The 24082-nt window shown below is 47.4% G+C and overlaps 1 protein-coding gene across 2 annotated transcripts; it reads right to left on the bottom strand.

The window, feature by feature from the left end:
• Window positions 1–59: 59 nt before the first annotated feature.
• LOC103707486 (uncharacterized) lies at window positions 60–7310 on the bottom strand. 2 transcript variants are annotated; one of them, XM_008791997.5, is made up of 10 exons: window positions 6852–7310; window positions 6115–6407; window positions 5821–6022; window positions 5636–5694; window positions 5446–5504; window positions 5006–5083; window positions 4812–4905; window positions 4657–4728; window positions 4446–4556; window positions 60–745 (listed from the first exon to the last, which is right to left on the bottom strand). In XM_008791997.5, the coding sequence occupies exons 2-10, from the start codon at window positions 6364–6366 to the stop codon at window positions 227–229; spliced, it is 1446 nt and encodes a 481-aa protein (XP_008790219.1). In that variant the 5' UTR covers window positions 6367–6407; window positions 6852–7310; the 3' UTR covers window positions 60–226. The 2 variants fall into 2 exon arrangements, with proteins under 2 accessions (XP_008790219.1, XP_088577335.1); XM_088721209.1 differs by having other exon boundaries at window positions 6115–6634; window positions 6852–7163.
• Window positions 7311–24082: the final 16772 nt, after the last annotated feature.

Raw genomic sequence — 24082 nt, 5'->3', positions numbered from 1 at the left:
TCATTATCAGCTTCCATCAACACATAGGAGGCTAATATACATGACTCAAAACACAAAAATAATCAAATAATATACATTACACCGACTTATGTCCATCAAAACAATATCCGCTCAGGAAACAATTAAATGCATAAACATGAAAACAGCATCATACTTTCCAGGAAGCACAAACCTCACTATTCACAAATGTGCACAAACAAATATATAGGACAGGAGGCTCAATTCGTCAACCCTGAACTGAAACTTCATTGGTAGCAATTCCAGGATTAGAAAAGTTAAGGATAGCTTGAGCTTCCTCAGTTGTGTTCTGCGGAATGGCTTTAGCTTCTCCAGTTGTTTCCTCTGGAATAGCTTTAGCTTCTTCACTCATGTTCTCCAGAAACACAGACTCAACTGCTACGCCTGCTTCTGGATGAGGGACTTCCATTGATTTGTCATCATTCTCTTCGACCTTTGGTTTCTCAATTTTGGGCTTTTGGTTTGAGACTTTTGGCTTTGTGCCAAGGGGCTTGGTCTCAGGCTTTGCAGCTGTTGATTTCTGAGATGGCATCCTCGAAAGTGATTTCTGAGTCGGTTTCTTCAAGGCTGTGGACGCTCCTTTATTGTTTGCTGCACCTTCCTTTGACTTGCTTGTGTCAGAAGCAGGGTGTGGGCTGACACTTGAACCTTCAGAAGGGTTGTCTGTGGCAGCAACAGATGGCTTGTTCCGTCCCAGCTTTGGCGATCTAGGACGTGTCGGTGGGATCTGTTATGCGATCAAACAATTAGTAGCAGTATAAAACAATCATGTTCTTGCAACATACATGCAGCTTTATCTAAACATGGATGCGCACAATGTCAAAATATAAGCACACGGCAACAAGCAATACATGTTCATGTAATCATTATGAACACAAAGCTTCTAAGAGCACCTACTACTTGTGCAATAATTAATAAGAGAGATGAGGAACAACCTATAGCATGATTTTAAAGAAAAAATTTGAAATATGCTAGATGAAGGGTCGAGAAGTGCTAAGCAATCAAGAAAATTCTAGTTTTTTTTTTTCACGGGCTGAAAACTTGGTTGTAAGCCTCTTCAGGGTTATTGGCGTACTCCATTAGTAGTAATAAAAGCTGCTAAACACATCAGGGTTGCTGTGACAATATCAAATTTCAAGTGCTGCAGCAATCAACACCCTACACATTAGCACAACAACTACTAATATCTTGTTTATATTTTTATTCAAAACAACTTTTTTTTTGCTTTGATATGGAATACCACAGATGCAAGAACTGCACATGCCCTGACAGCAGGTTATTGCTTTTGGTACCAGCAAATGGCAACAAAAACCCAAATCATTGAAAAACATGACGAAGTGTAAATTCAGAGGAGAAACAATGTTTGTGATGATTATGAATATTTGGTTTCAATTTTCACGCCAATACTCATGTTACATGACTTTATCAGCCATGCCATTTATGGATTTCATTGACCAGCTATCTGAAGAGAGAATAAATATTCTACAAACCTCATCCTACTAAAGTTGAAAGGTTCTCAATTCAATGATTTCAAATTAGAAGTTCAATATGGCTTTGGAGTTGTTATATGTAAGGACATTATCAAAAGCATGCAGCACTCTCACGTACCATCATTTTCAAAATACAACTATAAACAGCAAATCTTAACAACTATATGGAGTCTATATTATGGATCGAGATATATGCTACCGGAATTTGGAAAGCCTTTGTGAAGCAGCTCTCAACCTGACATCATCCAATTATGAATTGGTGCCAAATTTTTGGCCAAGGCTACGCTGGGTGAAACAACCTTAAGGGTGATTATGATGCATTTGTATTTGTTAAGCAAGATGCCTCTAGGACTTTCTTCATTTGCAATGGCGCTTCCAAACTAATCGCAATTAGGATGTTACATCTCACCCACAATCATCATCATCATCATTGCTTACAGAAAGAGGATAGCAACAACAAGAAACAGCGGTTGGCTGTTGAAGGGGGTACTTATATGAAAGACGATAGGAGAGTGATCATGAAAGTGTGGACAACATGGACATGAAGGTTAGGGATGATGGCTGAAGAGTAATGATAACGGTAGGAGCATTTAATGGCGAAAGACTTTCAGAAGCTAATATACAAGCTGAAGACAGAGGAAGGGAGTTGGGGGAGAGTGGCTGCACTACTCATAAAATTAAATTGGGACAACAAGAGAACAAAATTAGATATTTCAACATGTCTATTGAACCACGTAATTGACCAACTGTATTGCTGATGGTACTACCTAGTGCTGATACAAACGATCAAACTGGCTGATCATTATACGAAAAGACTTCTGGGCATCAAGTCTTGCAAATCATAGGGAGGAAAAATCGCGTTACACATCAAACACTGCAATCAGAGCGGACAGCGGAACAAACCTTGGAAACTTTAGAGAACAATAGAACATATTTTCCGACACCAAGTTCAACAGGTTTTCTGATCAAAATAAGTCTAAAATGCGTAGTGCTGAATGCGTTAATATGGAGTTGAAGGGGCTAGGTGAAATATAAAGGGCAAGGTGTAACCCAAAATATATAAAATGATACTCATGTGAGATTACTATTTGCCTGTATGTTTTGTCCAAGTAACTGCGTCCCCTTGATAACATGTCCAAACTTAAAAAAACTTAAAATTTCAATGGTGGCCAAATATAAAGTACCCCTCCAACTGTTAAATTTAGGAAGTTAATGAATGCTCATGTTGACCAACTCCAAACACTAAATTTGGTCAAATGATTCACTTCAGAGTGTATATGTTACACCATATTAAACCAAGATATACAAGGCCTAAATTGGAGATGAAGAAGCTTAAGCATATGCATTATGCCACATGTTTTTGGACGCCAACATGTTTGCAGCCATAGAATGCATATCTTTCAATTAATATTTATATAAACATTAATCAAATATCAGTTCAACTTCTGCCAAAAAGTCCTATCTACTGTTTCATTTAACTCTAAAAATTTTGACATCATGACTTGAACTTCTCAAAGACACTCACTAGTTATAACATATGAATGAGAGTTGTCAGTCTGCATTAGGATATCTATCCAGAATTAAGTTTCCTAATTTGTTTATTCACTTGGTACAGACTCAGGTTTGTAATTCAAAATTCACTGCCAACTAATGAGCCCAATATGATAGATGTAGGATTAGACAATAAATTTTGTAAAAGTAAAACAAATGTATTCTAATTTTGATTAGGATTTTTGGCTGTTGGAATCCAACATCATTACAAAATTTGAGTGAGAAAAAACTAAACCCTTTGATCAGTAAAAAGTGATAAATAATACATGTGAAAAATTGAGGTTTATACAGCCGTTGAGATTTATATAGGACTAACATGTTTTGTTTCCAAATTACTTACCATCTGAGAGCTTTTACAAAGGATATTCTCCCACTTTCACACATTATCCCTCGTCGGGCCTCCTACTTATCTCCCACCCACAGAAAATCTCCTACTATTTTAGAATCCCGTTCTCGGCAGCTTTTAAACAATTTAGTTCCATAATGTAAGCATCACAAACTCTCCATAACAAAGCACACCTCAAACTTTATCCATTGAAAGAAAGTTAAATGTTTTCTTTATTTTTCCATCTTTCGTATTAGATCAAATTGTATTGCAAATCCATTTGAAACATCTTCTTGCAAAACAATTATGCAACTAGCAATTTAGGTAACCCTGGTTAAGAAACTCACCAAATCATTTACTAATGCTATATTTTTTACTTCAATATGTTTTGAAGCCCTAGAATGCATACCTTTTAGATCAACATTCAAGTTTATTTTTAGTGAGAAATCAATCTGACTCCCAACTAAGAGCCCTATCCTTTATTCTGTTTAAAACTACAAAATTTCTTCATGGTTCAAGAGTATTAAGTCATCGGTTTGAATTTAAGCACTAGAACTAGCACATCAATCAGCACTACCAGTTGCCCCAGAATATCACACTATCAAAAAAACCCATGAAATCATGTGTGATTGCTATGCGATGCCCATATATCACTTATTTTTGCAATGCATATTTCTCTTGACAACAAAAAGCAGAAATCAAATGTTATGCAGAGTTGAAAACATATCTGATGCAACAGAGATGGACTGCTTGACTTGTTTTGTCAATCTTAAAGAAGATGAAAAGGTATCCACCTAACTCTTAATCTTAAACAAGAATAGAAGGTATCTCCAAATTATGCTTGGCTACACAAATATGAGAAAGCCCAAGATTTATTTCAAAGTGATTAATATAAAAAGAAATGCAACAATATAGTACAGTTAGTGTTGTTTTTAAGCATCAGTTATACTACATTTGGTGTTCCCACATATCAAATTTAAGTTGTAGATGGTGAAAATGCACCTACTCATGCATGCACAATGGAAAGATAAAAGGGAAAAGAAGAATGACTATGGAACTACCTTCTTTAATTCAGCTTTTGGAGGACCAGGTTCTTGATAAAAGCTTGGCATTGGTGTGGCTTTAAAAGTCAAGCTCTTCCTCAGCTGTCTGATCTCAGCCTCCTGGCTTTCCTGTATTATAGTATTTCTAGAGAACTTAGTTAATAGGTATATACGGAAAAGCTTTCAAGAACAAACAAGAAATACTTCAATGTTTATATGAGCACATTACCTTAGATTTTGCTTGCAAGTTAGTCTTTTCCAATTCCTTCTGATGGATCTTCTCCTCTAATTTCAAGAAAAACTGAGAAACCAATATCTATCACTTCTCTGGCTGCTAAGAGAAAACATACCACAAAGAAGCAAGAATTCAATCTATTGACTGACCTCCTTGCGTTTCTCGGCACGCTCGTCCAACCTGAAGTTAAAAACAGAACCAGTGCTCTTTCGTTGGGCTGTTGCACGAGGAGTGGTGGTACTTCTGGATAAGAAATATCGGAAGCCTAAAGACCAATTTCTAGAACATATATAGAGAAAGTCCGAATTGAGAAATGAATGGACAAGCAAGCATGAAACGTTACGAGGTAGTGGAGTGGGCATCATCATCATTTTTTGCTGGTAAGGAGCGTCTCGAGGGCCTTGTATTTCCATCATGTGATCTGTCAAACCAATTTGGTCAAGTGGGATAGTCATTCAATTATAGAAGGGAACTGGGATGGCAAACTATAAAGATTGAAATGCATGATGGATGTCCTGCACTGGTGGTATTATGCTTTTACTATTTGATATCTGTGTGCATATGTCAGGCTTTGGACTTTGACCGACATCATACCTGTTAAATATTTACTATTACCATGTTTCTCATGCAAATCTAATTTATCTGCTGAACACCGCGGCCCCATACAAAAAGTTACCGAACATTTAATGATCTCTACAAACTTCATTACTTTTATAGCGCATTAGGAGAGAAACAACTGAAGGAAAACCACTAGTAAAGCCTGCTTCATAGAGAAGAACTTACTTCACGGCTTCAGAAGAAGTACCATTGATGGTTGCGTCCACCAAGCCAGATTTCACTTTCTGGTTTCAAGGATGGATTGGAAAGGGTCAGTAAAACAGGAGGATGCCATGAGCCAAATGCAACATTTATTCAGATTCTGAAGTCTTTCTTTAACAAAGAGCAGTTTGTCAGCCTGCATTCAGAGACTCACCAATGACTGCTGAGTACTGCATTCAGCAGCGAAGTTAGATTGCTTCGAAGGAAGCTCACCTGCATTTCAGCCCACAAAATTAAGCATAGAAGAATGTGTACTGCCAGAGTGTATCAAATGAAAGAAAGATGAAAGCAAACAATTGGTAATTAAGGGTCGAACTTTGGAGCCATTTGAGCCCAAACCTTTTACATCTGCTTTCCCCTGCTTCACAGGAGTGGTGCTCTTCCTCAGACTGCTGGCAAGAGTACCTCCGGCAGGGAATGAAAGGCTCTGTGAAAGGCTAGGTTTTTTGTTTCGTGATTCTACAGGGGCACCATTCTGACCACCTCGATCCTTCTGTGTTTTAACACTCTTCAATCGATTGCCTCCATCAGATCCAGTTCTCTACAAAATAATTCATCTTTCGTCACCTGATTTACATTTCCCACTGAGTTGGAAACAAGATGGGCAAGAAGAAAGAAACAGCAGTCTTATACCTTTGAAAGATTCGAGGCTTTGTTTGCCACAATAGCCTCAGAGCCTTCATTCCCTCGTCCGGATGACTTAGGACCATCTTCTTTAGATGGATCTCCGACCAGGACACCGCTAGCTTGTACAGCATCAGCACCATTTTCAATAACTTCATTCTTCTCGTTTACGTTTACATTTGAACTGAATTCGTTGGCCTCTGGAGCTTTTGCCAAAGCCCCATTCTCGAGCTTCAGTTCAACTCCATTGCCAGCCTCCATCGCACTACGGTGGAAATCTAGAACCAACCAGCTACCGAACTCTGCAACCGTTCACTTTAAAAATCACATCCTTGGCACAAGCATAAGCCTTAATAACTACGTGATAGCTGGAAACATGTTACAAATCTAACAAGAAACCAAGATTCTACTTCTAATATTCTCCTTCTGTTTCTACTAGACCGGTTCCCAACTTCCGTTACTGAATGCGCCTCCAATATGCTTTCAAATCGAAATCGCACTCGAGATGATCCGGCATCTGAAGCTAATTCTAGTGAAGCGGACCAGCATAACGTTAAAAAAAGGTCAGCATTTTCGAAAGATCTACATCGATTTCTCCATGAAAAAAGATAGATCCCGACTAAAAAACACTCGCGGTTGATTAAAAACGCCGCCTCTCTCGAATCGGCATGGAGAACTCCAAAAAAAATCGAGAAACACAGGAGGCGGAAGCAGATCAAGAAGAGTAGGAAGAGATCCCGCCATACCTACGGAGCTCAACCACTGAATTCAGCTTCAGGAAGAGAAAACCCTCGAGCGATTAGCGAAACAAGCGAGAGCCGCCATGATCTGAACTGACCCGGAGAGATCGAAGCGCCGGAAGTCGGATCCAGTAAATCCGAGATGATCCTCTTCTCGGCCCCCTCCCTCCGCGTTGAGATCGAGCAACGGCGATCTCGGAGACCCCGATTCGGCCGCCGGCGATCTGCGATTCGCTTCGCCCCTCTCCACCCCTCTCCCAAGACGACAAAAAGGTCGGGCGAGATTTTTTTATTTCAAACAAGAGATAAACGATGCCCCTCCCGTCGCGACGCCGGGGTATATACGTAGGGTGGGGGGGAGCGAAGCCTAAAAATAACGGCCGTTGTAACAGTGCAACGGCTGTCGACCTGTGGTGGCTGTAAGAACTGCCGCCGTGAGAACAGCCTGTTCCGCTAAATAATCATACCGCCTTTCTAAATAGCCATAATTTATTGGTTGTTGCCACGTCACTTCACCCAAGAAGACACGATTTGCCAGCTGCGTGCGGATGCCGATCGCATGGGTACGGGATTTGGATCCGATGGATGAGTCGAGATGGGAGACGCAAGGAAACCCGTCGCTGGTTGGAAACCCTGGTACCATGAGCATAGGGAATTATTGCAACTTGATATTTTCGCTACCCATCTTCAGAAATGTCATGTTTAAATTAAATCTTCAATATGGCTGGAATGTTTTTGTTAGGGTTCGGAACCTTCACAACTTCTAAATGGTACCATTATGGATAGCCATCTTAAAAATAGATAATATTTATTTATTTCTAAAATATGACAAAATATTGTTAGCACAATATAGGGTGCATACGATGATTAAAAAAAATAGCCTATGTTTAAGATGGATGATGTGGAGATGGAAGGGAATCCTTTAATTTTTTGTAAGCTCTATTTCATATTTATGTTTTTATTTTTAGGATAAGGCTTAAACAATGACTGCACTACTTTTTATCCAAATAATAATATCCATATGAGATTATCTATTTTTATTGTACTGAAAATAAAAGCTATAATTAAGACATAGCTATTTATTTACAAGTATTTACACATGACAAAAAAAATATAGCATTTTTTATTGGCGATCAAAAATAGCAAATGCCGTTTGAAATCATCCATGCTAATTGTTTATTGAATATGATGATTTGGATTCATTTGTAAGCACTGATCTATAACTAAGAAATAGTAAAAAAATAACATCATTTCCATGCCGAAGGCATTCATCAGGCATATATTACGGATGAAGGAGAGCTCGATGTCAAAATTTTTGCTTTTCCATCCGATCAAAACAAGCCATGTGGATTAAGTTTGATTTTGATTCAACCAAAGTATATAAAAATTATGTAACTCTTGCTAAGCTTGAAAAAAGTTCCATCGTGAAAATCATACTAAGGATAAAGACTCAGGCCAAGCAAATAGAATTTAGCCATAATATAAATGAGCGGATAGAAAAATCAAGTCTTGGCCATAAAAGAAGGTCGATAGAAGACCAAGATGATCCCAAATTTCAAAAAATAGAGGATTATATTGTAGCTCGAAGGAGGGAAGAAGCTAACACAAGCTACGTCAGGATAAGTTAAAAGTCGATAACATTTAACTATCAGGCTAGTAATTAAATAATGAACCTGCTTGTGCACGTGTGCAGTAGAAAGATAATTGGCAGCAATTAGCAGAATTACCAAGAGAGAAGATTAGATGTGTGAAGTAATTATCAGAGCGGACAATTATTGTGCTTAAGGAAAAGTTATTATGTATTAGTATAAATAATCATACTTTATAAATGGATCCTTCTCGATAATCAATCCAATATATCTTTATCTTTTATCTTACCTTTAATATACAGTTTATCCTATAAATTGGCGTAAATTAGTTTTCTACCATAGCTCAATGTTACACCCTTATTGTAGCCCAGGACTACACTCCTACTATCGCCCAACGCTATAACTCTTTTTATTTCTATCTCCTTTGAATAGTAGTGTGATGGTGATGAAAGTCTTTGAAGGTTAAGGCACATGAACCCATGGTACTCTCTATCCTCCCTATAACCCATATCTTTTCAGCTAGTCCAATATCGGTGGCATGCCCACGCATGCATCCAAACCTCGCCTTGGCAAGTTTGGTAGGTCACCTTCTGCCTCGACCAACTAAGCTTTTCAGAGATCCTGAGTTCTATGGCTTGCTCGAAACAGGATGGAAAGTGAGGCAACAAGATTTCTAGCATATCCGGTGGGAAAAAAAGGGCGTCGACATATTTTTTGACACACCCGATGGGAAACTTTGTGGCCATTATCATACTATATCTAGTGGAATGCTGCATAGTCATTATCATGCTATTTCTATTAAGACAACTGTATATATGCCATCATGCCACTATCGGAGGAAGCAACATTTTTAGCGCTGATGGAATGACGGTTTAAAGAGTTATTTCTATATTTGAAAGTCGATATGTAAGGCCATAATATAGTATAGTGAGTCCTAAGTGAAGACATTCATTACCATCCTTGCAATGGATGAATGCAAATATCATCTAGCATGTGAATGTACCGCAGTGCACGAGGAATTGGAGTTAGAGACTTCAGCTCATCAGGAGGTAATAGCTGAAGACTATAGCATGAAGACCTTGGAATTTGCTAAGAGTTATCATGAAAGTTATGCCAGCGAAGTTGCGATAGACCAAACCATCGAGGGATATTTTCATCAATACTTAGCTGAAACTTGAGATTATTGGTCATGACAAGGTAGAGAGCATGCCAACAATAGTTCTTGTTCGTTTGGCCATGAGTGAAGGGTAAACATAGAGTGGCCTCATAATATTAGTCATGAGCATCACAAAGATTGGGGGCAAGCTTATCAAATGAAGCTTCCAAAAGTTTTCTATATGATGTGTGTACCATATTGATAGAGGAAAAAATGGGTCATCCAGCCCACAACTAAAAGGCCGCCTAGTTTTGGCCCATTTAACACCAACAACAATCAGATGAATCTTTACATTGGTCCCAGGGCCAGCTCGTCCTCGGAACTTCGCCGGAAGCTGCACCAACTCCGGACGTTCGCCGACCAAGTTTGGGGTGCCTCCAGACAAACGCCGACCCATCCCGACCAAGTTCGGAACGCTAAACCCCCAGCAATATACTCCGATCCTCGAGCTCGGGGCACACCTCCGAGCACACCTCAGAACCCACGAAACCGAGCTGCTTCCAGTATTCGCCAGGCCGACCTCGTCAAACACATGATGCGACTACTTAACGAGCTCGACCTCATCAACGACCGCACCATGTGCGAGCCTACGCCCACCTACGCGGCCGTACTCCACCACACTGATGTGTCATGTCTCTATAACCAGCCAACAGTAGTCAGACGACACCCTGCCTACTTCAGCCATACCTTGCTGTGACTGTCAACACCCTACTGTTCTCAAAAATGGGCTGTACCGCACGTCACTAGCCAACCTGAGCTGCGCGCCATCCGGCTTAGAGCCATGCCCCCTCATGATGGAGACTGACAATACCTTCGTCACCCGGGCCACTCCACCGAAGCCATAAATAGTTCGGTCATGTAGTTTCTAGGAGACCTTTTCTTGGCTAGACCAAAGATACCCCACTCTAACTTGATCGTCGGAAGGCTTTGTGCAGGTCCACAGCTGTCGCGCAGAAGACGGCTCCCGTCTTCCCCTTTCCAGTACCGGCGGCTCCCTCGGCTTCACCTGCATGGTCACCCTCGGGCCAGATTTGAACCACAACACATATGTTGGGGGGTAATATAACAATGTAGGGGCTAATTCAACCTCAGGCATTACAAATGATCAAAGACCTTTACGTAGATTTTGGATGGTATGGGTCTCAATATCACTAGATAACCATTAGAAGATCGGAGAATTAATGAATTCGGTCTAAAAACGGAATAAATTATAGTATTATATTATAGTCAAGAGTGTATTCTATTGAATTTTGGCCAAGAGGCTGATACAAAATGCGTTGCCTTATTCTCATCTAACATCCTCTCATGAGTCTTTTGATCTTACCTACTCCTCTTGAAAAGTGTAAGCATTTAACTGCATTTTAGGCTACACCCAAGACTAGATCTCTTCTTATTTCTGTATTCAAACTTTGCCTATTCTTCTTCCAAGCTTCATGCCCTACGAACATCAATTAGCTTTGCTCCAAAGGATTTAATCTAGTTTCTTCGGGTTGGCCAATAACTAATTAACAATGACAACTTTAGACAGTCTGGGTAGAAAATCATTAGCCGTATTTGCTAAAAGATAAGCCAAGTGTTGATGGAAAATAAGCACACAGAGAGCCCCGTTACTTTGTTACGTTTAGGCTAAGCATAGGGTTGAATGGGTCGATATGCAAGGTTCTCACTTCACTCTTGGTTTAGGCTGATGAATCCTTCACCGTCATTGACCTGCCAAATCTTCAAGGCATTCCACACACCGTGATTCATTGTTGATGATCGTGGATGTAAAATGAATGCAGCATGTTGGGGGCTCATATATAGATGTAGCTAATACTAGTGGAAAGGATACGCGCAGATTACCAAAGGTAGATAGTTGAGTAAAAGAGCAGCCTTCAATCAACAGATCAAAATCATAATTGCGAGATTGTTATTATGCAAGTATCGAAGAGGCAATAATGGATATTTTGTTAGCCTCATGATCCTCAGCCAATGAGATGTGGGAAGCATTGTTTATACCATATCTCAATAATTTAGCTGGCAGCTAGAAGAAAAAGGCACATGGATTAAGTTTGATTGAATCAAAATAGGTGAGAATGGTGTGACTCTTGCTGAGCCTAGATAGAGTTCAACCATGAAAATCGGACTAAGGATGAAGACCTACGTTGGGCAAGTAGAATTCAGTCATAATGTAGATGAGTAGGCCAAAAGATCAAGTCTTGGCCATGAAAGATGGTCGATAGAAGATCGAGACAATCCCAGATTCTTAAAAAATAGAGGATTATACTTAAGACGGAATGAGGAAAGATGGCCAACATAAGCTACATCAGGATAAGTTAAAGGCTGATAAGGTATGACTATCGGTCATAGAATGACCATGCATGTGTATGAGCACAGTAGGAAGATGGTTGGTAGTAGTTACCAGAACCATCGAGAATAGAGACCAAACATAAGAAGCAACCATTTAAGTGGACAGTTGTTGTGTTTAAAGGTAGTTATTATGTATCACTATAAATCAGTAGATCATACTTTGTAGATGTCTCCTTTTTCGATAATCAATCCAATGAATATTTATCTTTTATCTTAGCTTAAGTCTATCTTTTATTCTAGAGTAGGTGTAACATAGTTTTCTACTATAACCTAATGTTACACCGTTACCATAGCCCAGTGCTACAGTCTTACCATAGCCCAGTGCTACTCGCTTTTATCATAGCCCAATGCTACAATCCTATCCATTTTTATTTTCTTTGAATGGTGGTGTAACAGTGGTGAAGGTCCTTGAAGGTCAAGGAACCTAAATACATGCTACTCTTTGTCCACCCTTTGATCCATATCTTTTTGGATAGCCTAATGTTGGGGTCATTCTCTCTTTACCTGTCTATCTTGAATTATATTTCATTCTGTTAGGGGAAAAACCCTAAGTCATATATCCACAGAGGCGCTCGGCCGAAGAGCACCGACCGGAAAGCCGCTCGGCCGAAGAGCGCCGACCGGAAAGCTGCTCGGCCAAAGGATGCCGACCAGGAAGGCGCTCGACTAGAGGGCGTCGACCAGAGCGCGCGCCAAGAGGTGCCCCACCCAAAGCTGCTCGGTTAGAAAGTGCCGACCAAAGACAGCGCCAAGGCGCTCTGCTAGAAGGTGCTCGCCTAAAGGGCGCCGACCAGGAGTACTTGAAGCAACCCCGCCACAGGGCGCCCCATTGGGCGACCAGCTCGGCTCGGCACTCTTGCCGAGCCGATGCCTTAACCAAATGTTCAACCTCCGCCTAAAGTCCAAGGGACTGACAACTCCTACGGCTTGCGACCTGCCACTATCTCCAAGCCATCAAGGCATAAGATCTTCGCAGGTATTCGGCACGACCTGCCATTAATGCACGAGACTCTCTCAAGCCTCCGATGCACTCAGTCATTTAATGAACACGGCCCAAGACGATCTCCGGATCACTGAACCATCAGAGCGCATGGCTCTACCTGACCGCCGGTTCATTCGGTAATAAATGCACTTACCATCCACAGACCCCAGGCCCGCTACGGCCGGCGGTTCAACCACTCCAACAGGTCCGATCGACCGTGACAACTCCCTGATTCCGGTCTGATTCGGCCCTGTTCTCCACTATGCCATAAATGGGCCAAATCGTGCCCAATTATCACAGACAGGGACAAATCCCCCGGTTACCTCCCAGGTAACGTAATCCCCTCCTATAAAAGGGAAGCTGGGGGAACAAACAAAAAACGGAAACAGATCCCCGGGACTGAACCCGCCGGGAAGCATAGACACAATTGAGGACATCATCCTCTTCGTCTTCTTTATCTTATCCAAATGTTCTTGCTGTCTTCTCCATATACTCTCTTCCCTGCTCTCTCCACATACTTGCCCCCTCTGACTTAGGCATCGGAGGGCCGGCCGGAGAGCCTGGCCACCGGTTTTTCTTGCAGGACTTGCACACCCCCTGCAGCGGAGGACGCAGCCTGCCGGCGCACCGCCGTCCGCCCCCTGTAGCAGCGGAGCTCCTCCTTCCCCGGCTTCGCGGCGGCCCCCGGGTCCAATTTCCAGCAACAGTTGGCGCTAGAGGAAGGGCCCGAGTTCGCTACCATGAAGCTAAGAAGCAAAGGGGCTTCCAACGCCTCTCGACGTCCTCCACCAAGCCCAGAATGTTCCGTTCGGAACTCACCACCCCCGGTTGAGCCAGCACCTCAAGTTCAACCGGAACAATTTGATGCCCTGGTGCAGCAAGTGCAGGCGTTGGCTACCGCCGTCCAAAGCTTGCAACCCAGGGGCATCCCAGCAACACCGCCTCCCCCGGCTCCAGTTCAACCGGAGCCCCCTACAAGCGGGCTCCCTCTTCGAGGTCAGGACCCTCAAGTCCAGGCCTCCTTCTGGAGAGAGCACCCAGTCAGAGATCACGGAGGCTGGCCACAGCCTTCAGAAGCTGAGTCGGTTCCAGGGCAACCTGCACCCGGAGGAACCGCTGTAGCGATCCTCCAGAGTGATGGACTCGACAAGAAGGTCGAAAAGCTGGAGCGCCAAATCCAGGCACTCCACGGGAGAAAATCGGGATGTAACGGCGACTTCGAGTTCAATACGAAGTCGCCCTTCTCCCAGGAGATTGAAGATGAACCGGTTTCCCTCCGGTTCAAGATGCCCCAAGTGGAGCCTTACAACGGCAAGGCAGATCCCTTTGACCACCTAGAGAGTTACCGGGTCTTAATGGCCCTACAAGGAGCCTCGGAAGCCATGATGTGCAAGGCTTTCCCGGCGACACTCCGAGGACCAGCCCGGCTTTGGTTCACCGGGCTGAAGCCAAGTACTGTCTCCTCCTTTGAGCAGCTCGGCAGACAGTTTGCCGGCAACTTCGCCGCTAGCCAGCCTCAGCGGCGGACATCCGACTCCCTCCTCGACATCAAACAAAAGGAGGGAGAGTCCTTAAGGGAATATCTGGACCGGTTCACCGCCGCAACATGGGAAGTCCGGGAGCTTGACCAGTCAATCGCCATGTCGGCGCTGAAGACTGGAGCCCGGTCCTACAGATTCCTCTTCTCGATTGAGAAGAATTTCCCAGCGGACCTTACAGAAATGTTCGCTCGGGCCCGGAAGTACGCCAAGGCTGAGGAAGCCGTGGCCGTCAGGCGGGGCGGGACCGAGCAGAATCCCAAGAAGAGGCGCCGCGAGGAACGCGGCCGACCCAGAAGCTCGTCTCCACGACGAGCTAAGAATCTGCCCCGCCCGAAGAGTCCACCCCGGTTGAGAGGACCGCCGCAGCAGAGGTCACTCCGCCCGAGGTTCCCACTGCAGGCCCGTGCACCTGAAGGGAGGTATGAAAAGTATACTCCCCTTAATGCTCCTCGGGCTGAAATCCTCATGGAGATTGAGAATCGGGATTGCATCCGGCTCCCCCCTCCAAAGTCAGACACCAGAATCCGGCGTGATCTCCGGAAGTATTGCCGTTTTCACCGGGATCACGGCCATGATACCGAGGATTGTTATCAGCTCCGAAATGAGATCGAAGCACTCATTCGCCGAGGGGTGCTCGATCGGTTTGTGCAAGGCCGGCGCGAAGGGAAGAAGCCAGCCGAAGGAGCAGCACAGCCTGAAGGTTCCAATGCCAACAGGCCCATCGCCGGCGTCATCAACACTATCCGAGGAGGGACCTCGGCTAGAGAAGCCTCAGGGGAAGGAGCCTCCTCGAAGCGCCCGCGCACATCTGAAGCTATCTCCTTCTCAGATGACGATCTAGAAGGAGTCGAAACTCCCCATGATGATGCCATGGTCATCTCCATGATCATAAATAAATTTGATGTAAAACGCATCCTGGTTGATAATGGAAGCTCGGCGAATGTTTTGTATTTTGATGCTTATTGTGAAATGGGGATGACAAAAGAACAGCTACGGAGGATGAATGCTCCGCTAGTTGGATTCACTGGGGATTCAGTCCCAGTAGAGGGCGAGATCGACCTTCTGGTCACAGCCGGGCTCGCCCCTCGTGAAAGTACCATGGGTATGAGCTTCCTTGTGATACGCCTGCCCTCGGTTTACAACGCCATCCTTGGAAGGCCAGGACTCAACGCCCTCCGAGCAGCGGTCTCAACTCACCACCTGCTGATGCGATTCCCCACCAGCCAGGGAGTCGGTGAAGTCCGAGGGGACCAAATGGTGGCAAGGCGATGCTACCTAGCGACCCACGAGGCAAGACGACCAGCCGAGGTGCCCGCCCCAACGACTGACCAGCCCTCAACTGAAGCTATGGAGGCACGGGTCAACCCCCAGAAAGAGCGGGTAGAGCCTGGTGAGTTGTTAATTCAAGTTCCCTTGCGAGAGAATTTTTCCGAGCTAACCGTGCAGATCGGCTCTGGCCTTGGCGAAAACGGGAGGAGTCGCCTCGTCAACTTCCTACGGGACAATATGGATGTCTTCGCCTGGTCGCCTATAGACATGCCGGGAATAAACTCGGAGGTCATGGTCCACCGGCTTCAGGTAAAGCCGACCTGCAAGCCCGTGCGACAAAAGAAGCGAGGCGCCGCCCCTGAACGACAACGAGCAGCAGCCGAGGAGGTCGGTAAGCTCCTTGAAGCCGGCTTCATCCGGGAGATATCCTACCCGGAATGGCTCGCCAATGTGGTCCTCGTCAAAAAAGCTAGCGGAAAGTGGCGTATGTGCGTGGACTACACCGACCTGAATAAAGCCTGCCCGAAGGACAGCTTTCCACTTCCCAGCATAGACCAGCTCGTGGACTCCACCTCGGGTCACGAGCTGCTGGCATTCATGGACGCCTTTTCCGGATATAACCAGATCCGCATGGCGCCAGAAGACGAGGAAAAGACAGCCTTCATCACCGACGGGGGAACCTACTGCTACAAAGTGATGCCATTCGGTCTAAAAAATGCCGGGGCGACTTATCAAAGGCTGGTCAGCCGGATCTTCAAAGACCAAATAGGCCGAAACATGGAGGTCTACGTGGATGACATGCTGGTGAAAAGCAAGGCGGCGCAAGACCACATAGCCGACCTCAATGAAGCATTCTCCACACTCCGAAAGTACCAGATGAAGCTCAACCCAGCTAAATGTGCATTCGGGGTCACCTCCGGCAAATTCCTCGGCTTCATCATTACACAACGAGGAATCGAGGCCAATCCAGAGAAGATCCGAGCCCTCCAAAGGATGACGCCTCCCAGGACGGTCAAGGAGGTACAGCGGCTCACGGGCCGAGTGGCAGCCCTCGGGAGGTTTATCTCCCGCTCGGCCGAGCGCTGCCTTCCATTCTTTGCAGCCCTCAAGAAGCCGAAGAACTTTTTATGGTCGGACGAGTGCCAGCAATCTTTTGAAGAGCTCAAGCACCTGCTGGCTTCCCCTCCCCTACTCACGAAGCCTCAACAGGGTGAGCTCCTCTACTTGTATTTAGCTGTCTCCCCTGTAGCAGTAAGCTCGGTCCTGGTCCGAGAGGAGGGGAAACTTCAGAAACCGGTGTATTACACCAGCCGGGTCTTAAGGGATGCTGAGACCCGATACTCCAAGCTTGAGAAGACCGCCTATGCTTTGGTCATCTCAGCTCGGAGGCTCCGACCCTACTTCCAAGCTCACACAGTGGCCGTGCTGACTGACCAGCCGATCAAGCAGATCCTGCAAAGATCGGATCGTGCGGGTCGGATCACTAAATGGGCCATTGAGCTCGGGGAATTCGACATTGAGTACCGGCCCAGACAGGCAATCAAAGCACAAGCACTCGCAGACTTTATGGCCGAGTGCACTATACCAGATGAGGTCAAGCCTGAACCTGAGCCACCGCTGGAGCAGACCCCGAGTTTTACATGGGCTCTACATGTCGATGGCTCTTCAAACTCGGGGGGTAGTGGAGCAGGATTTATTCTCACCAGCCCGGAGGAGGTGGTCGCCGAGCAGGCCCTGCGCCTCGAGTTTCCTGCTTCCAATAATATGGCGGAGTATGAAGCGCTCGTCGCCGGGCTTAAGCTAGCCAAAGAGCTAGGAGTGAAGGACTTGAAGGCCTTCAGTGATTCTCAGCTCGTCGTCAACCAAATTGTGGGCGACTTCGAAGCTAGAGACCCGACCATGCAGAAGTATCTCCAGAAGGTACGGGATCTCGCCTCGACCTTGGACTCTTTCCACATTCAACATATTGCCAGGTCGGAGAATCTCAGGGCCGACCAGCTATCAAAGCTGGCGTCCTCTCGCATGAGCGAGCTTCCCAAAGGGGCAGTCCTGGAATATCTCCAAAAGCCCAGCACGGACGAGACCGAGCAGACCCTCTGCACCGAGCTCGAGCCAAGCTGGATGGATGGACTCATCAGCTATCTGCAAGACGAAACTCTCCCTGCTGATGTACGAGAGACTCGCCGAATCAAGCGCCTCGCCACCCGATACATACTATACGAGGGAAAGCTCTATCGGAAATCCTTCACCTCTCCCCTTCTCAGATGCCTTCGCCCAACGGAAGCTAATTATGCCCTGCGCGAAGTCCACGAAGGAATTTGTGGAAACCATCTGGGAGGACGAGCCTTGGCCCATAAAATTCTGCGCCAAGGGTATTATTGGCCGACACTCCAGAAGGATGCTATGGATTTCGTCAAGAGATGCGACCGGTGCCAAAGGAACGCCAACGTTCAACGCCGGCCCTCGGCTCTTTTGACTTCTATCAGCTCCCCTTGGCCTTTTACCCAGTGGGGAATTGACATCCTCGGGCCATTTCCTCTGGCCACCGGGCAAAGGAAGTTCCTGGTCGTCTCCATCGACTACTTCACTAAGTGGGTGGAAGCTGAGCCCCTCGCCCGGATAACCGAGCAGAAGATGCGGGATTTCGTTTGGAAGTCCATCATTTGCAGATTCGGGCTTCCTCGCATCCTTATCTCTGACAACGGTCGCCAGTTCGACAACATCCATTTCAGAGAGTTCTGCTCCGAGCTTGGCATTGACCACCGCTTCACCTCGGTCGCACATCCTCAGACAAACGGAGAAACCGAGGTAACAAATCGTACTATTTTGCAGGGTCTCAAAACCAGGCTCGACAAATCCAAAGGACAATGGGTCGAAGACCTATACAATGTCCTGTGGGCTTACCGGACTACGTTCCGCGTCCCCACCGGCGAGACTCCCTTCAACCTGACATATGGGACGGAGGCCGTCATTCCACTAGAGATCGGGCTCCCCTCTCCAAGAGTCGAGCACCACGATGCTAGCTCCAACTCTTCGCAGCTCAGAGGCAACCTCGACTTGATCGAGGAAACAAGGGAGGTCGCCCGAGTGCGTATGGCGAGGTACCAACAAAAGACAGCTCAGTACTACAACGCCAGGGTCAAAGTCAAATCTTTCAGACCAGGGGACCTTGTCCTAAGAAGAGCTGAAACCTCTCGACCAACTGAGCGAGGGAAGCTGGCCCCGAATTGGGAAGGACCATACCGAGTCACGCGCATTCGCCGACCCGAAGCTTATCAATTGGAGTCTCTAGATGGGACTCCCATTCCGCGGAGCTAGAGCTCTGAAAATCTCCGCGTGTACCACCAGTAGAACCCTAAGGGGTCCCTCATTATTCAACCATTAAATTTCATCTTATGAATTTCACTATATAAATTTCATTTCACAGTAAACTGATGGATTGCGAACTTATTCCGAGCTCACCAATTTTCTTGATTATCTCATGGCATCAGGTTTATTCTTCCCTAACCACGGTTGGGATGCCCTGATACCTCGGGATGATGGAGTACCTGCGTGGACTCCCTGAAGATGTCCATGAGTTTATGGTGCGCTCTCCATGGACGAGCTCGGCTCGTGCTCCATCGATTATTAAGTAGCGGTCCTCTCTGACCGGACGAGCTCGGCTCGTGCTCCATCGATTATTGAGTAGCGGTCCTCAGACCGGACGAGCTCGGCTCGTGCTCCATCGATTATTGAGTAGTGGTCCTCAGACCGGACGAGCTCGGCTCGTGCTCCATCGATTATTGAGTAGCGGTCCTCTGACCGGACGAGCTCGGCTCGTGCTCCATCGATTATTGAGTAGCGGTCCTCTCTGACCGGACGAGCTCGGCTCGTGCTCCATCGACTATTGAGTAGCCGTCCTCTCTGACCGGACGAGCTCGGCTCGTGCTCCATCGACTATTGAGTAGCGGTCCTCTCTGACCGGACGAGCTCGGCTCGTGCTCCATCGATTATTGAGTAGCGGTCCTCTCTGACCGGACGAGCTCGGCTCGTGCTCCATCGACTATTGAGTAGCGGTCCTCTGACCGGACGAGCTCGCCTCGTGCTCCATCGATTATTGAGTAGCGGTCCTCTCTGACCGGACGAGCTCGGCTCGTGCTCCATCGACTATTGAGTAGCGGTCCTCTGACCGGACGAGCTCGGCTCGTGCTCCATTGACTATTGAGTAGCGGTCCTCTCTGACCGGACGAGCTCGGCTCGTGCTCCTACCCCGACCTCGGCCGAGATGCCCCGTTTCATCGGGATGCCCCGATACGTTGGGATGTTGTCTTTATTGGCCAAGCGAGCTCGGCTCATTCTTTACCGGCTTCAGCCAACGAGCTCGGCCCGCTATTCCATTTCTGGATTTCTCTGCCGACGTCCTCGAAGAACGGAGTCCGAGCAGAGAAGCGTCTTCAGTCGCCTCGGCGCAAGGACGCATACGGTACAAGGTATCCATTCTGCTTCTGGATTTCTCTGCCGACGTCCTCGAAGAACGGAGTCCGAGCAGAGAAGTGTCCTCAGTCGCCTCGGCGCAAGGACGCATACGGTACAAGGTACCCATTCTGCTTCTGGATTTCTCTGCCGACGTCCTCGAAGAACGGAGTCCGAGCAGAGAAGCGTCTTCAGTCGCCTCGGCGCAAGGACGCATACGGTACAAGGTACCCATTTATTTAATGTTTTTTACATTATCTATTCTGCTTCTGGATTTCTCTGCCGACGTCCTCGAAGAACGGAGTCCGAGCAGAGAAGTGTCCTCAGTCGCCTCGGCGCATGGACGCATACGGTACAAGGTACCCATTTATTTAATGTTTTTTACATTATCTATTCTGCTTCTGGATTTCTCTGCCGACGTCCTCGAAGAACGGAGTCCGAGCAGAGAAGCGTCCTCAGTCGCCTCGGCGCATGGACGCATACGGTACAAGGTACCCATTTATTTAATATTTTTTACATTATCTATTCTGCTTCTGGATTTCTCTGCCGACGTCCTCGAAGAACGGAGTCCGAGCAGAGAAGCGTCCTCAGTCGCCTCGGCGCATGGACGCATACGGTACAAGGTACCCATTTATTTAATATTTTTTACATTATCTATTCTGCTTCTGGATTTCTCTGCCGACGTCCTCGAAGAACGGAGTCCGAGCAGAGAAGCGTCCTCAGTCGCCTCGGCGCATGGACGCATACGGTACAAGGTACCCATTTATTTAATGTTTTTTACATTATCTATGCGTTGCTATACCATTGGTCGAAGAACCGAGCAATGGAGCTCGGCAAGCCAAAACTTAAGCTCAGGCCCTAGAGCCCATATCCTCGGAACCTAAAATAGATCCGAGCAGAGACTTAAGCTACAATAGACGAGTTTCCACACATGAATATTCATTTCAAAAAGCCCGGAGGCCTAGTACAAGAGCTCGGACCCGGCCTTAACAAAGTATAGAGGCCGCTCCGGCTTACAAAAAGGAAAAAGAAGATAGGAAAAAGGGGAAACTACACCAAGGGCTCAGGCCCGGCGACTTCAGGAACAGCTGGCTCTACTGCGGCCGAGGCCCCCACGGTGGCTTTAGGAGCTGCCTCGGTGACCTCGAGAATGATCTCGCCTTCTTCAGCTTGACCCTCCTGGTCGGTCCCGCCAGAGGTTGGAACCTCTACCTCCGCCTCCGCTTCTGGGTTTTCGACCCCAGCGCCTGGTTGAAGCAGGCTAAGGTCGAAATCTGGAAGAAGTCGCCGCAACTGATTGCGGAAGTCCTTGAAGCCCTGGATGAGACCATTGACGCCTTCCTCTTCCATCAAGTTGCGAAACTCTTCCGATTCACGGAAGAGCTTGACGGCGTCCTGGGCCTGCTCCCGGGCCTCCTTCTCCCGAGCCTCATGGTAGGCGGCCTTCCGCTCCAAAATCTTTATTTCTCTTTCGCGATCCGCGAGCAGAGATTGCACGTCAAGTAGACGGATCTCGAGATCTCGGACCTTTATTCGAGCCTCCCCCACCTCCTGCTCGCATATAGCGAGCGACGATTCGGCCTCCGTCCGGCGGGCCTCCGCGGCGCGCACTTCGGACCTAGTCAAAGAGTGCGCGCCCTTCTCCTCTTCAAGTTCGGCGACCAGAGTCCGAACCTCATCTTCGGCCGCCCCTAGCTTCGCTTGAAGCACTTTCTGCTCGGCCTCAGACGCGAGGAACTTTGTTTCGGCCTCCTCGCGCCCCCTTTGATGCCTTCGGGCCCGGTCCCGATAGTCCTGGATGATGTGAATCATCGTCTCGGTCTCGTGGAGGCGCTGCAAGAGGGACATGTAAGAAACAGTTTTAAGCCGAAACACAAATTTGCACAGAGATAAAAGCTGACTTACTCGGATGGAAGAGCAAATAGCGGAGTCCATGAACTCGCCGTAGTTCATGGACCGAATTTTGGCCTGGTCGGCCGGGAGCAGCGCGACCCGAAGAACTTCGCGCGCCACTTGTGCATTATCGAGGGCCGAGTCGCCCTCGAAAACAGCCCATCCAGGAGCGTAAGGCACCCGCTCCTGAGGACCCGAAGAACCCGCCAGACCGGCCTCAGCTGGCCTGGGTGCGGCCGACCCCGTTGCTTCTTGGCTATTCCCCGGCTCAGAGCTGGGGAATTGGGGTCGAGTAGACGGCTGACCGGACCGTTGCGTGGTAGAGGTGGGGCGTGCGAGCGCCAGATCTGTTGAGGTCCTCCCTCCCTGGTCGGAATTTGGAGCTTCCCGCCGACCAGGGACTTGCGAAATCGGCACCGGACACGGAGGTGCCATCGTGGCTCCGCCAGAGCCCACGCCCTCTCCCCGACCAGCCTCAGGGCGCACGGGGCGAGAAGCGCGCGCCTCAACGGTTGTGGTCGTCGAGGTCTTCGCCGAGGTCTTTGCTTTCTTCCTCGGCTCGGTCGGTTCTCCTGAGAGTTCGGCCGCCCTCTTCTGGAAGCGGGCGTAAAGGACTTCGCTCTTGGTCACCATTTTTGCGATGTCTGCAAAGATGAGCAAAATTAGAACATTAGAACAATAAGGAAATAAGAAGTTGCTGTAACTATCCTTACCCTGAGGACGTGCCGAGCTCAAGCCCACGTTCACCAGGGCGTCCTCGCCAATGAGGCCGTTCAGCAAAATCCCGTCCCCAAGGCTGCGGATGGTATCGAAGATCTCCTGCTCACGCGGAGAAAGCTGGGGGAGCCTGTTGATGGATTTAAGTTGGGCCGGCCTCCACCTGGGGTCAAACCCCCAGGACCGTTCAGAACCCAGGAAGAAGAATTTCTCCTTCCAACCATGAATGGATGAGGGGGCACCATGAAAAAGTGGACGACCCACCCGGAGGGCGATGTAGAGCCACTCCCCGTCTCCCGGGTTCGACTTAAAAATAAAAAGTCGCCGGAAAACGTTGACAGAGGTAGGAATCCCCTGTAGTAAACACAGTGATAGGAAACCCATCACTGTCCTCCAAGTGTTTGGAGTGAGTTGCGCTGGGACCAACTGGCATACCGCCAGCAACTCATTCACAAAGCTGTGAAGAGGAAATCGGAGGCCGGCCCAGAGTGACTCCGAGTGCACTCCGATCCGGCCTACCGGAGGATCGGTTACCCGATCCCTTCGCCTGGCGGGTTCCAAATGGAACCCGTGAAGAGGGAAAAACCACTCTTCGGTCATCTCGACCTCCAGGACACTCATGGTGGATACTACTTCGCTAGGCAAAGAACCCATTACAAGAGAGGAAAATCAAAAAGAAGGGGGACCTGGGAAAGATGCCGGAGAAAAGGGACTTCGGTCTGAGGAAGACTGGGAGAATAGGAAGCTGGAAGCAGAAGGCAATAGAAAGAGGACAGGGGGCCGGGGGAGAGTTTATATAGACCTCCCCAACGGCCTGGATCAGCGAAGAAAGCGCTGCGTCCTGGTTAGATGATAACACGTGTCGGCCTAAAAGACAGAACGACGCATTTAATTAGGGCTAGCGCTTCGAATGTCGAAGCGCCCCATCGGATCGTGCGGAAAGGCATCCGCAATCGAAGATCGTGCGGCCCCATCATGAGCCCACGACTCGAGGACGCTTCGCAAAAGGTGTCCCAATAATGAGGTTCTTCGGGAAAGAGGAGACGCCGCCTATTAAAGGCACCTCGAAGCGTTCGATAACTCAAAACGCACAGTAAATCAAAATTTTCGGAATTCGTGATGACCCAATTAAAGCTACTTCCCGCGCCCCAGCTGATAGCCAACTGGAGCTCGGAAATCGGGAGGTAGTGTTAGGGGAAAAACCCTAAGTCATATATCCACAGAGGCGCTCGGCCGAAGAGCGCCGACCGGAAAGCCGCTCGGCCGAAGAGCGCCGACCGGAAAGCCGC

This window comes from Phoenix dactylifera, chromosome 5 (assembly GCF_051530095.1).
Source record: "Phoenix dactylifera cultivar Ajwa chromosome 5, Ajwa_hap1_PhDact_Kaust_v1.1, whole genome shotgun sequence".
NCBI classification, from domain to species: Eukaryota; Viridiplantae; Streptophyta; class Magnoliopsida; order Arecales; family Arecaceae; genus Phoenix; species Phoenix dactylifera.
The sequence above is the reverse complement of the archived record's forward strand: the minus strand, read 5'-3'. Positions and strand labels throughout refer to the sequence as shown.

Coding starts and splice junctions, on each gene's coding strand:
- LOC103707486 (XM_008791997.5), bottom strand. CDS start 6,366: ATGGAGGCTGGCAATGGAGTTGAACTGAAGCTCGAGAATGGGGCTTTG. Junction 4,906..5,005: donor GATGCCCACTCCACTACCTC/GTAACGTTTCAT, acceptor TTTCTTATCCAG/AAGTACCACCACTCCTCGTG. Junction 4,557..4,656: donor ACTTGCAAGCAAAATCTAAG/GTAATGTGCTCA, acceptor ACTATAATACAG/GAAAGCCAGGAGGCTGAGAT.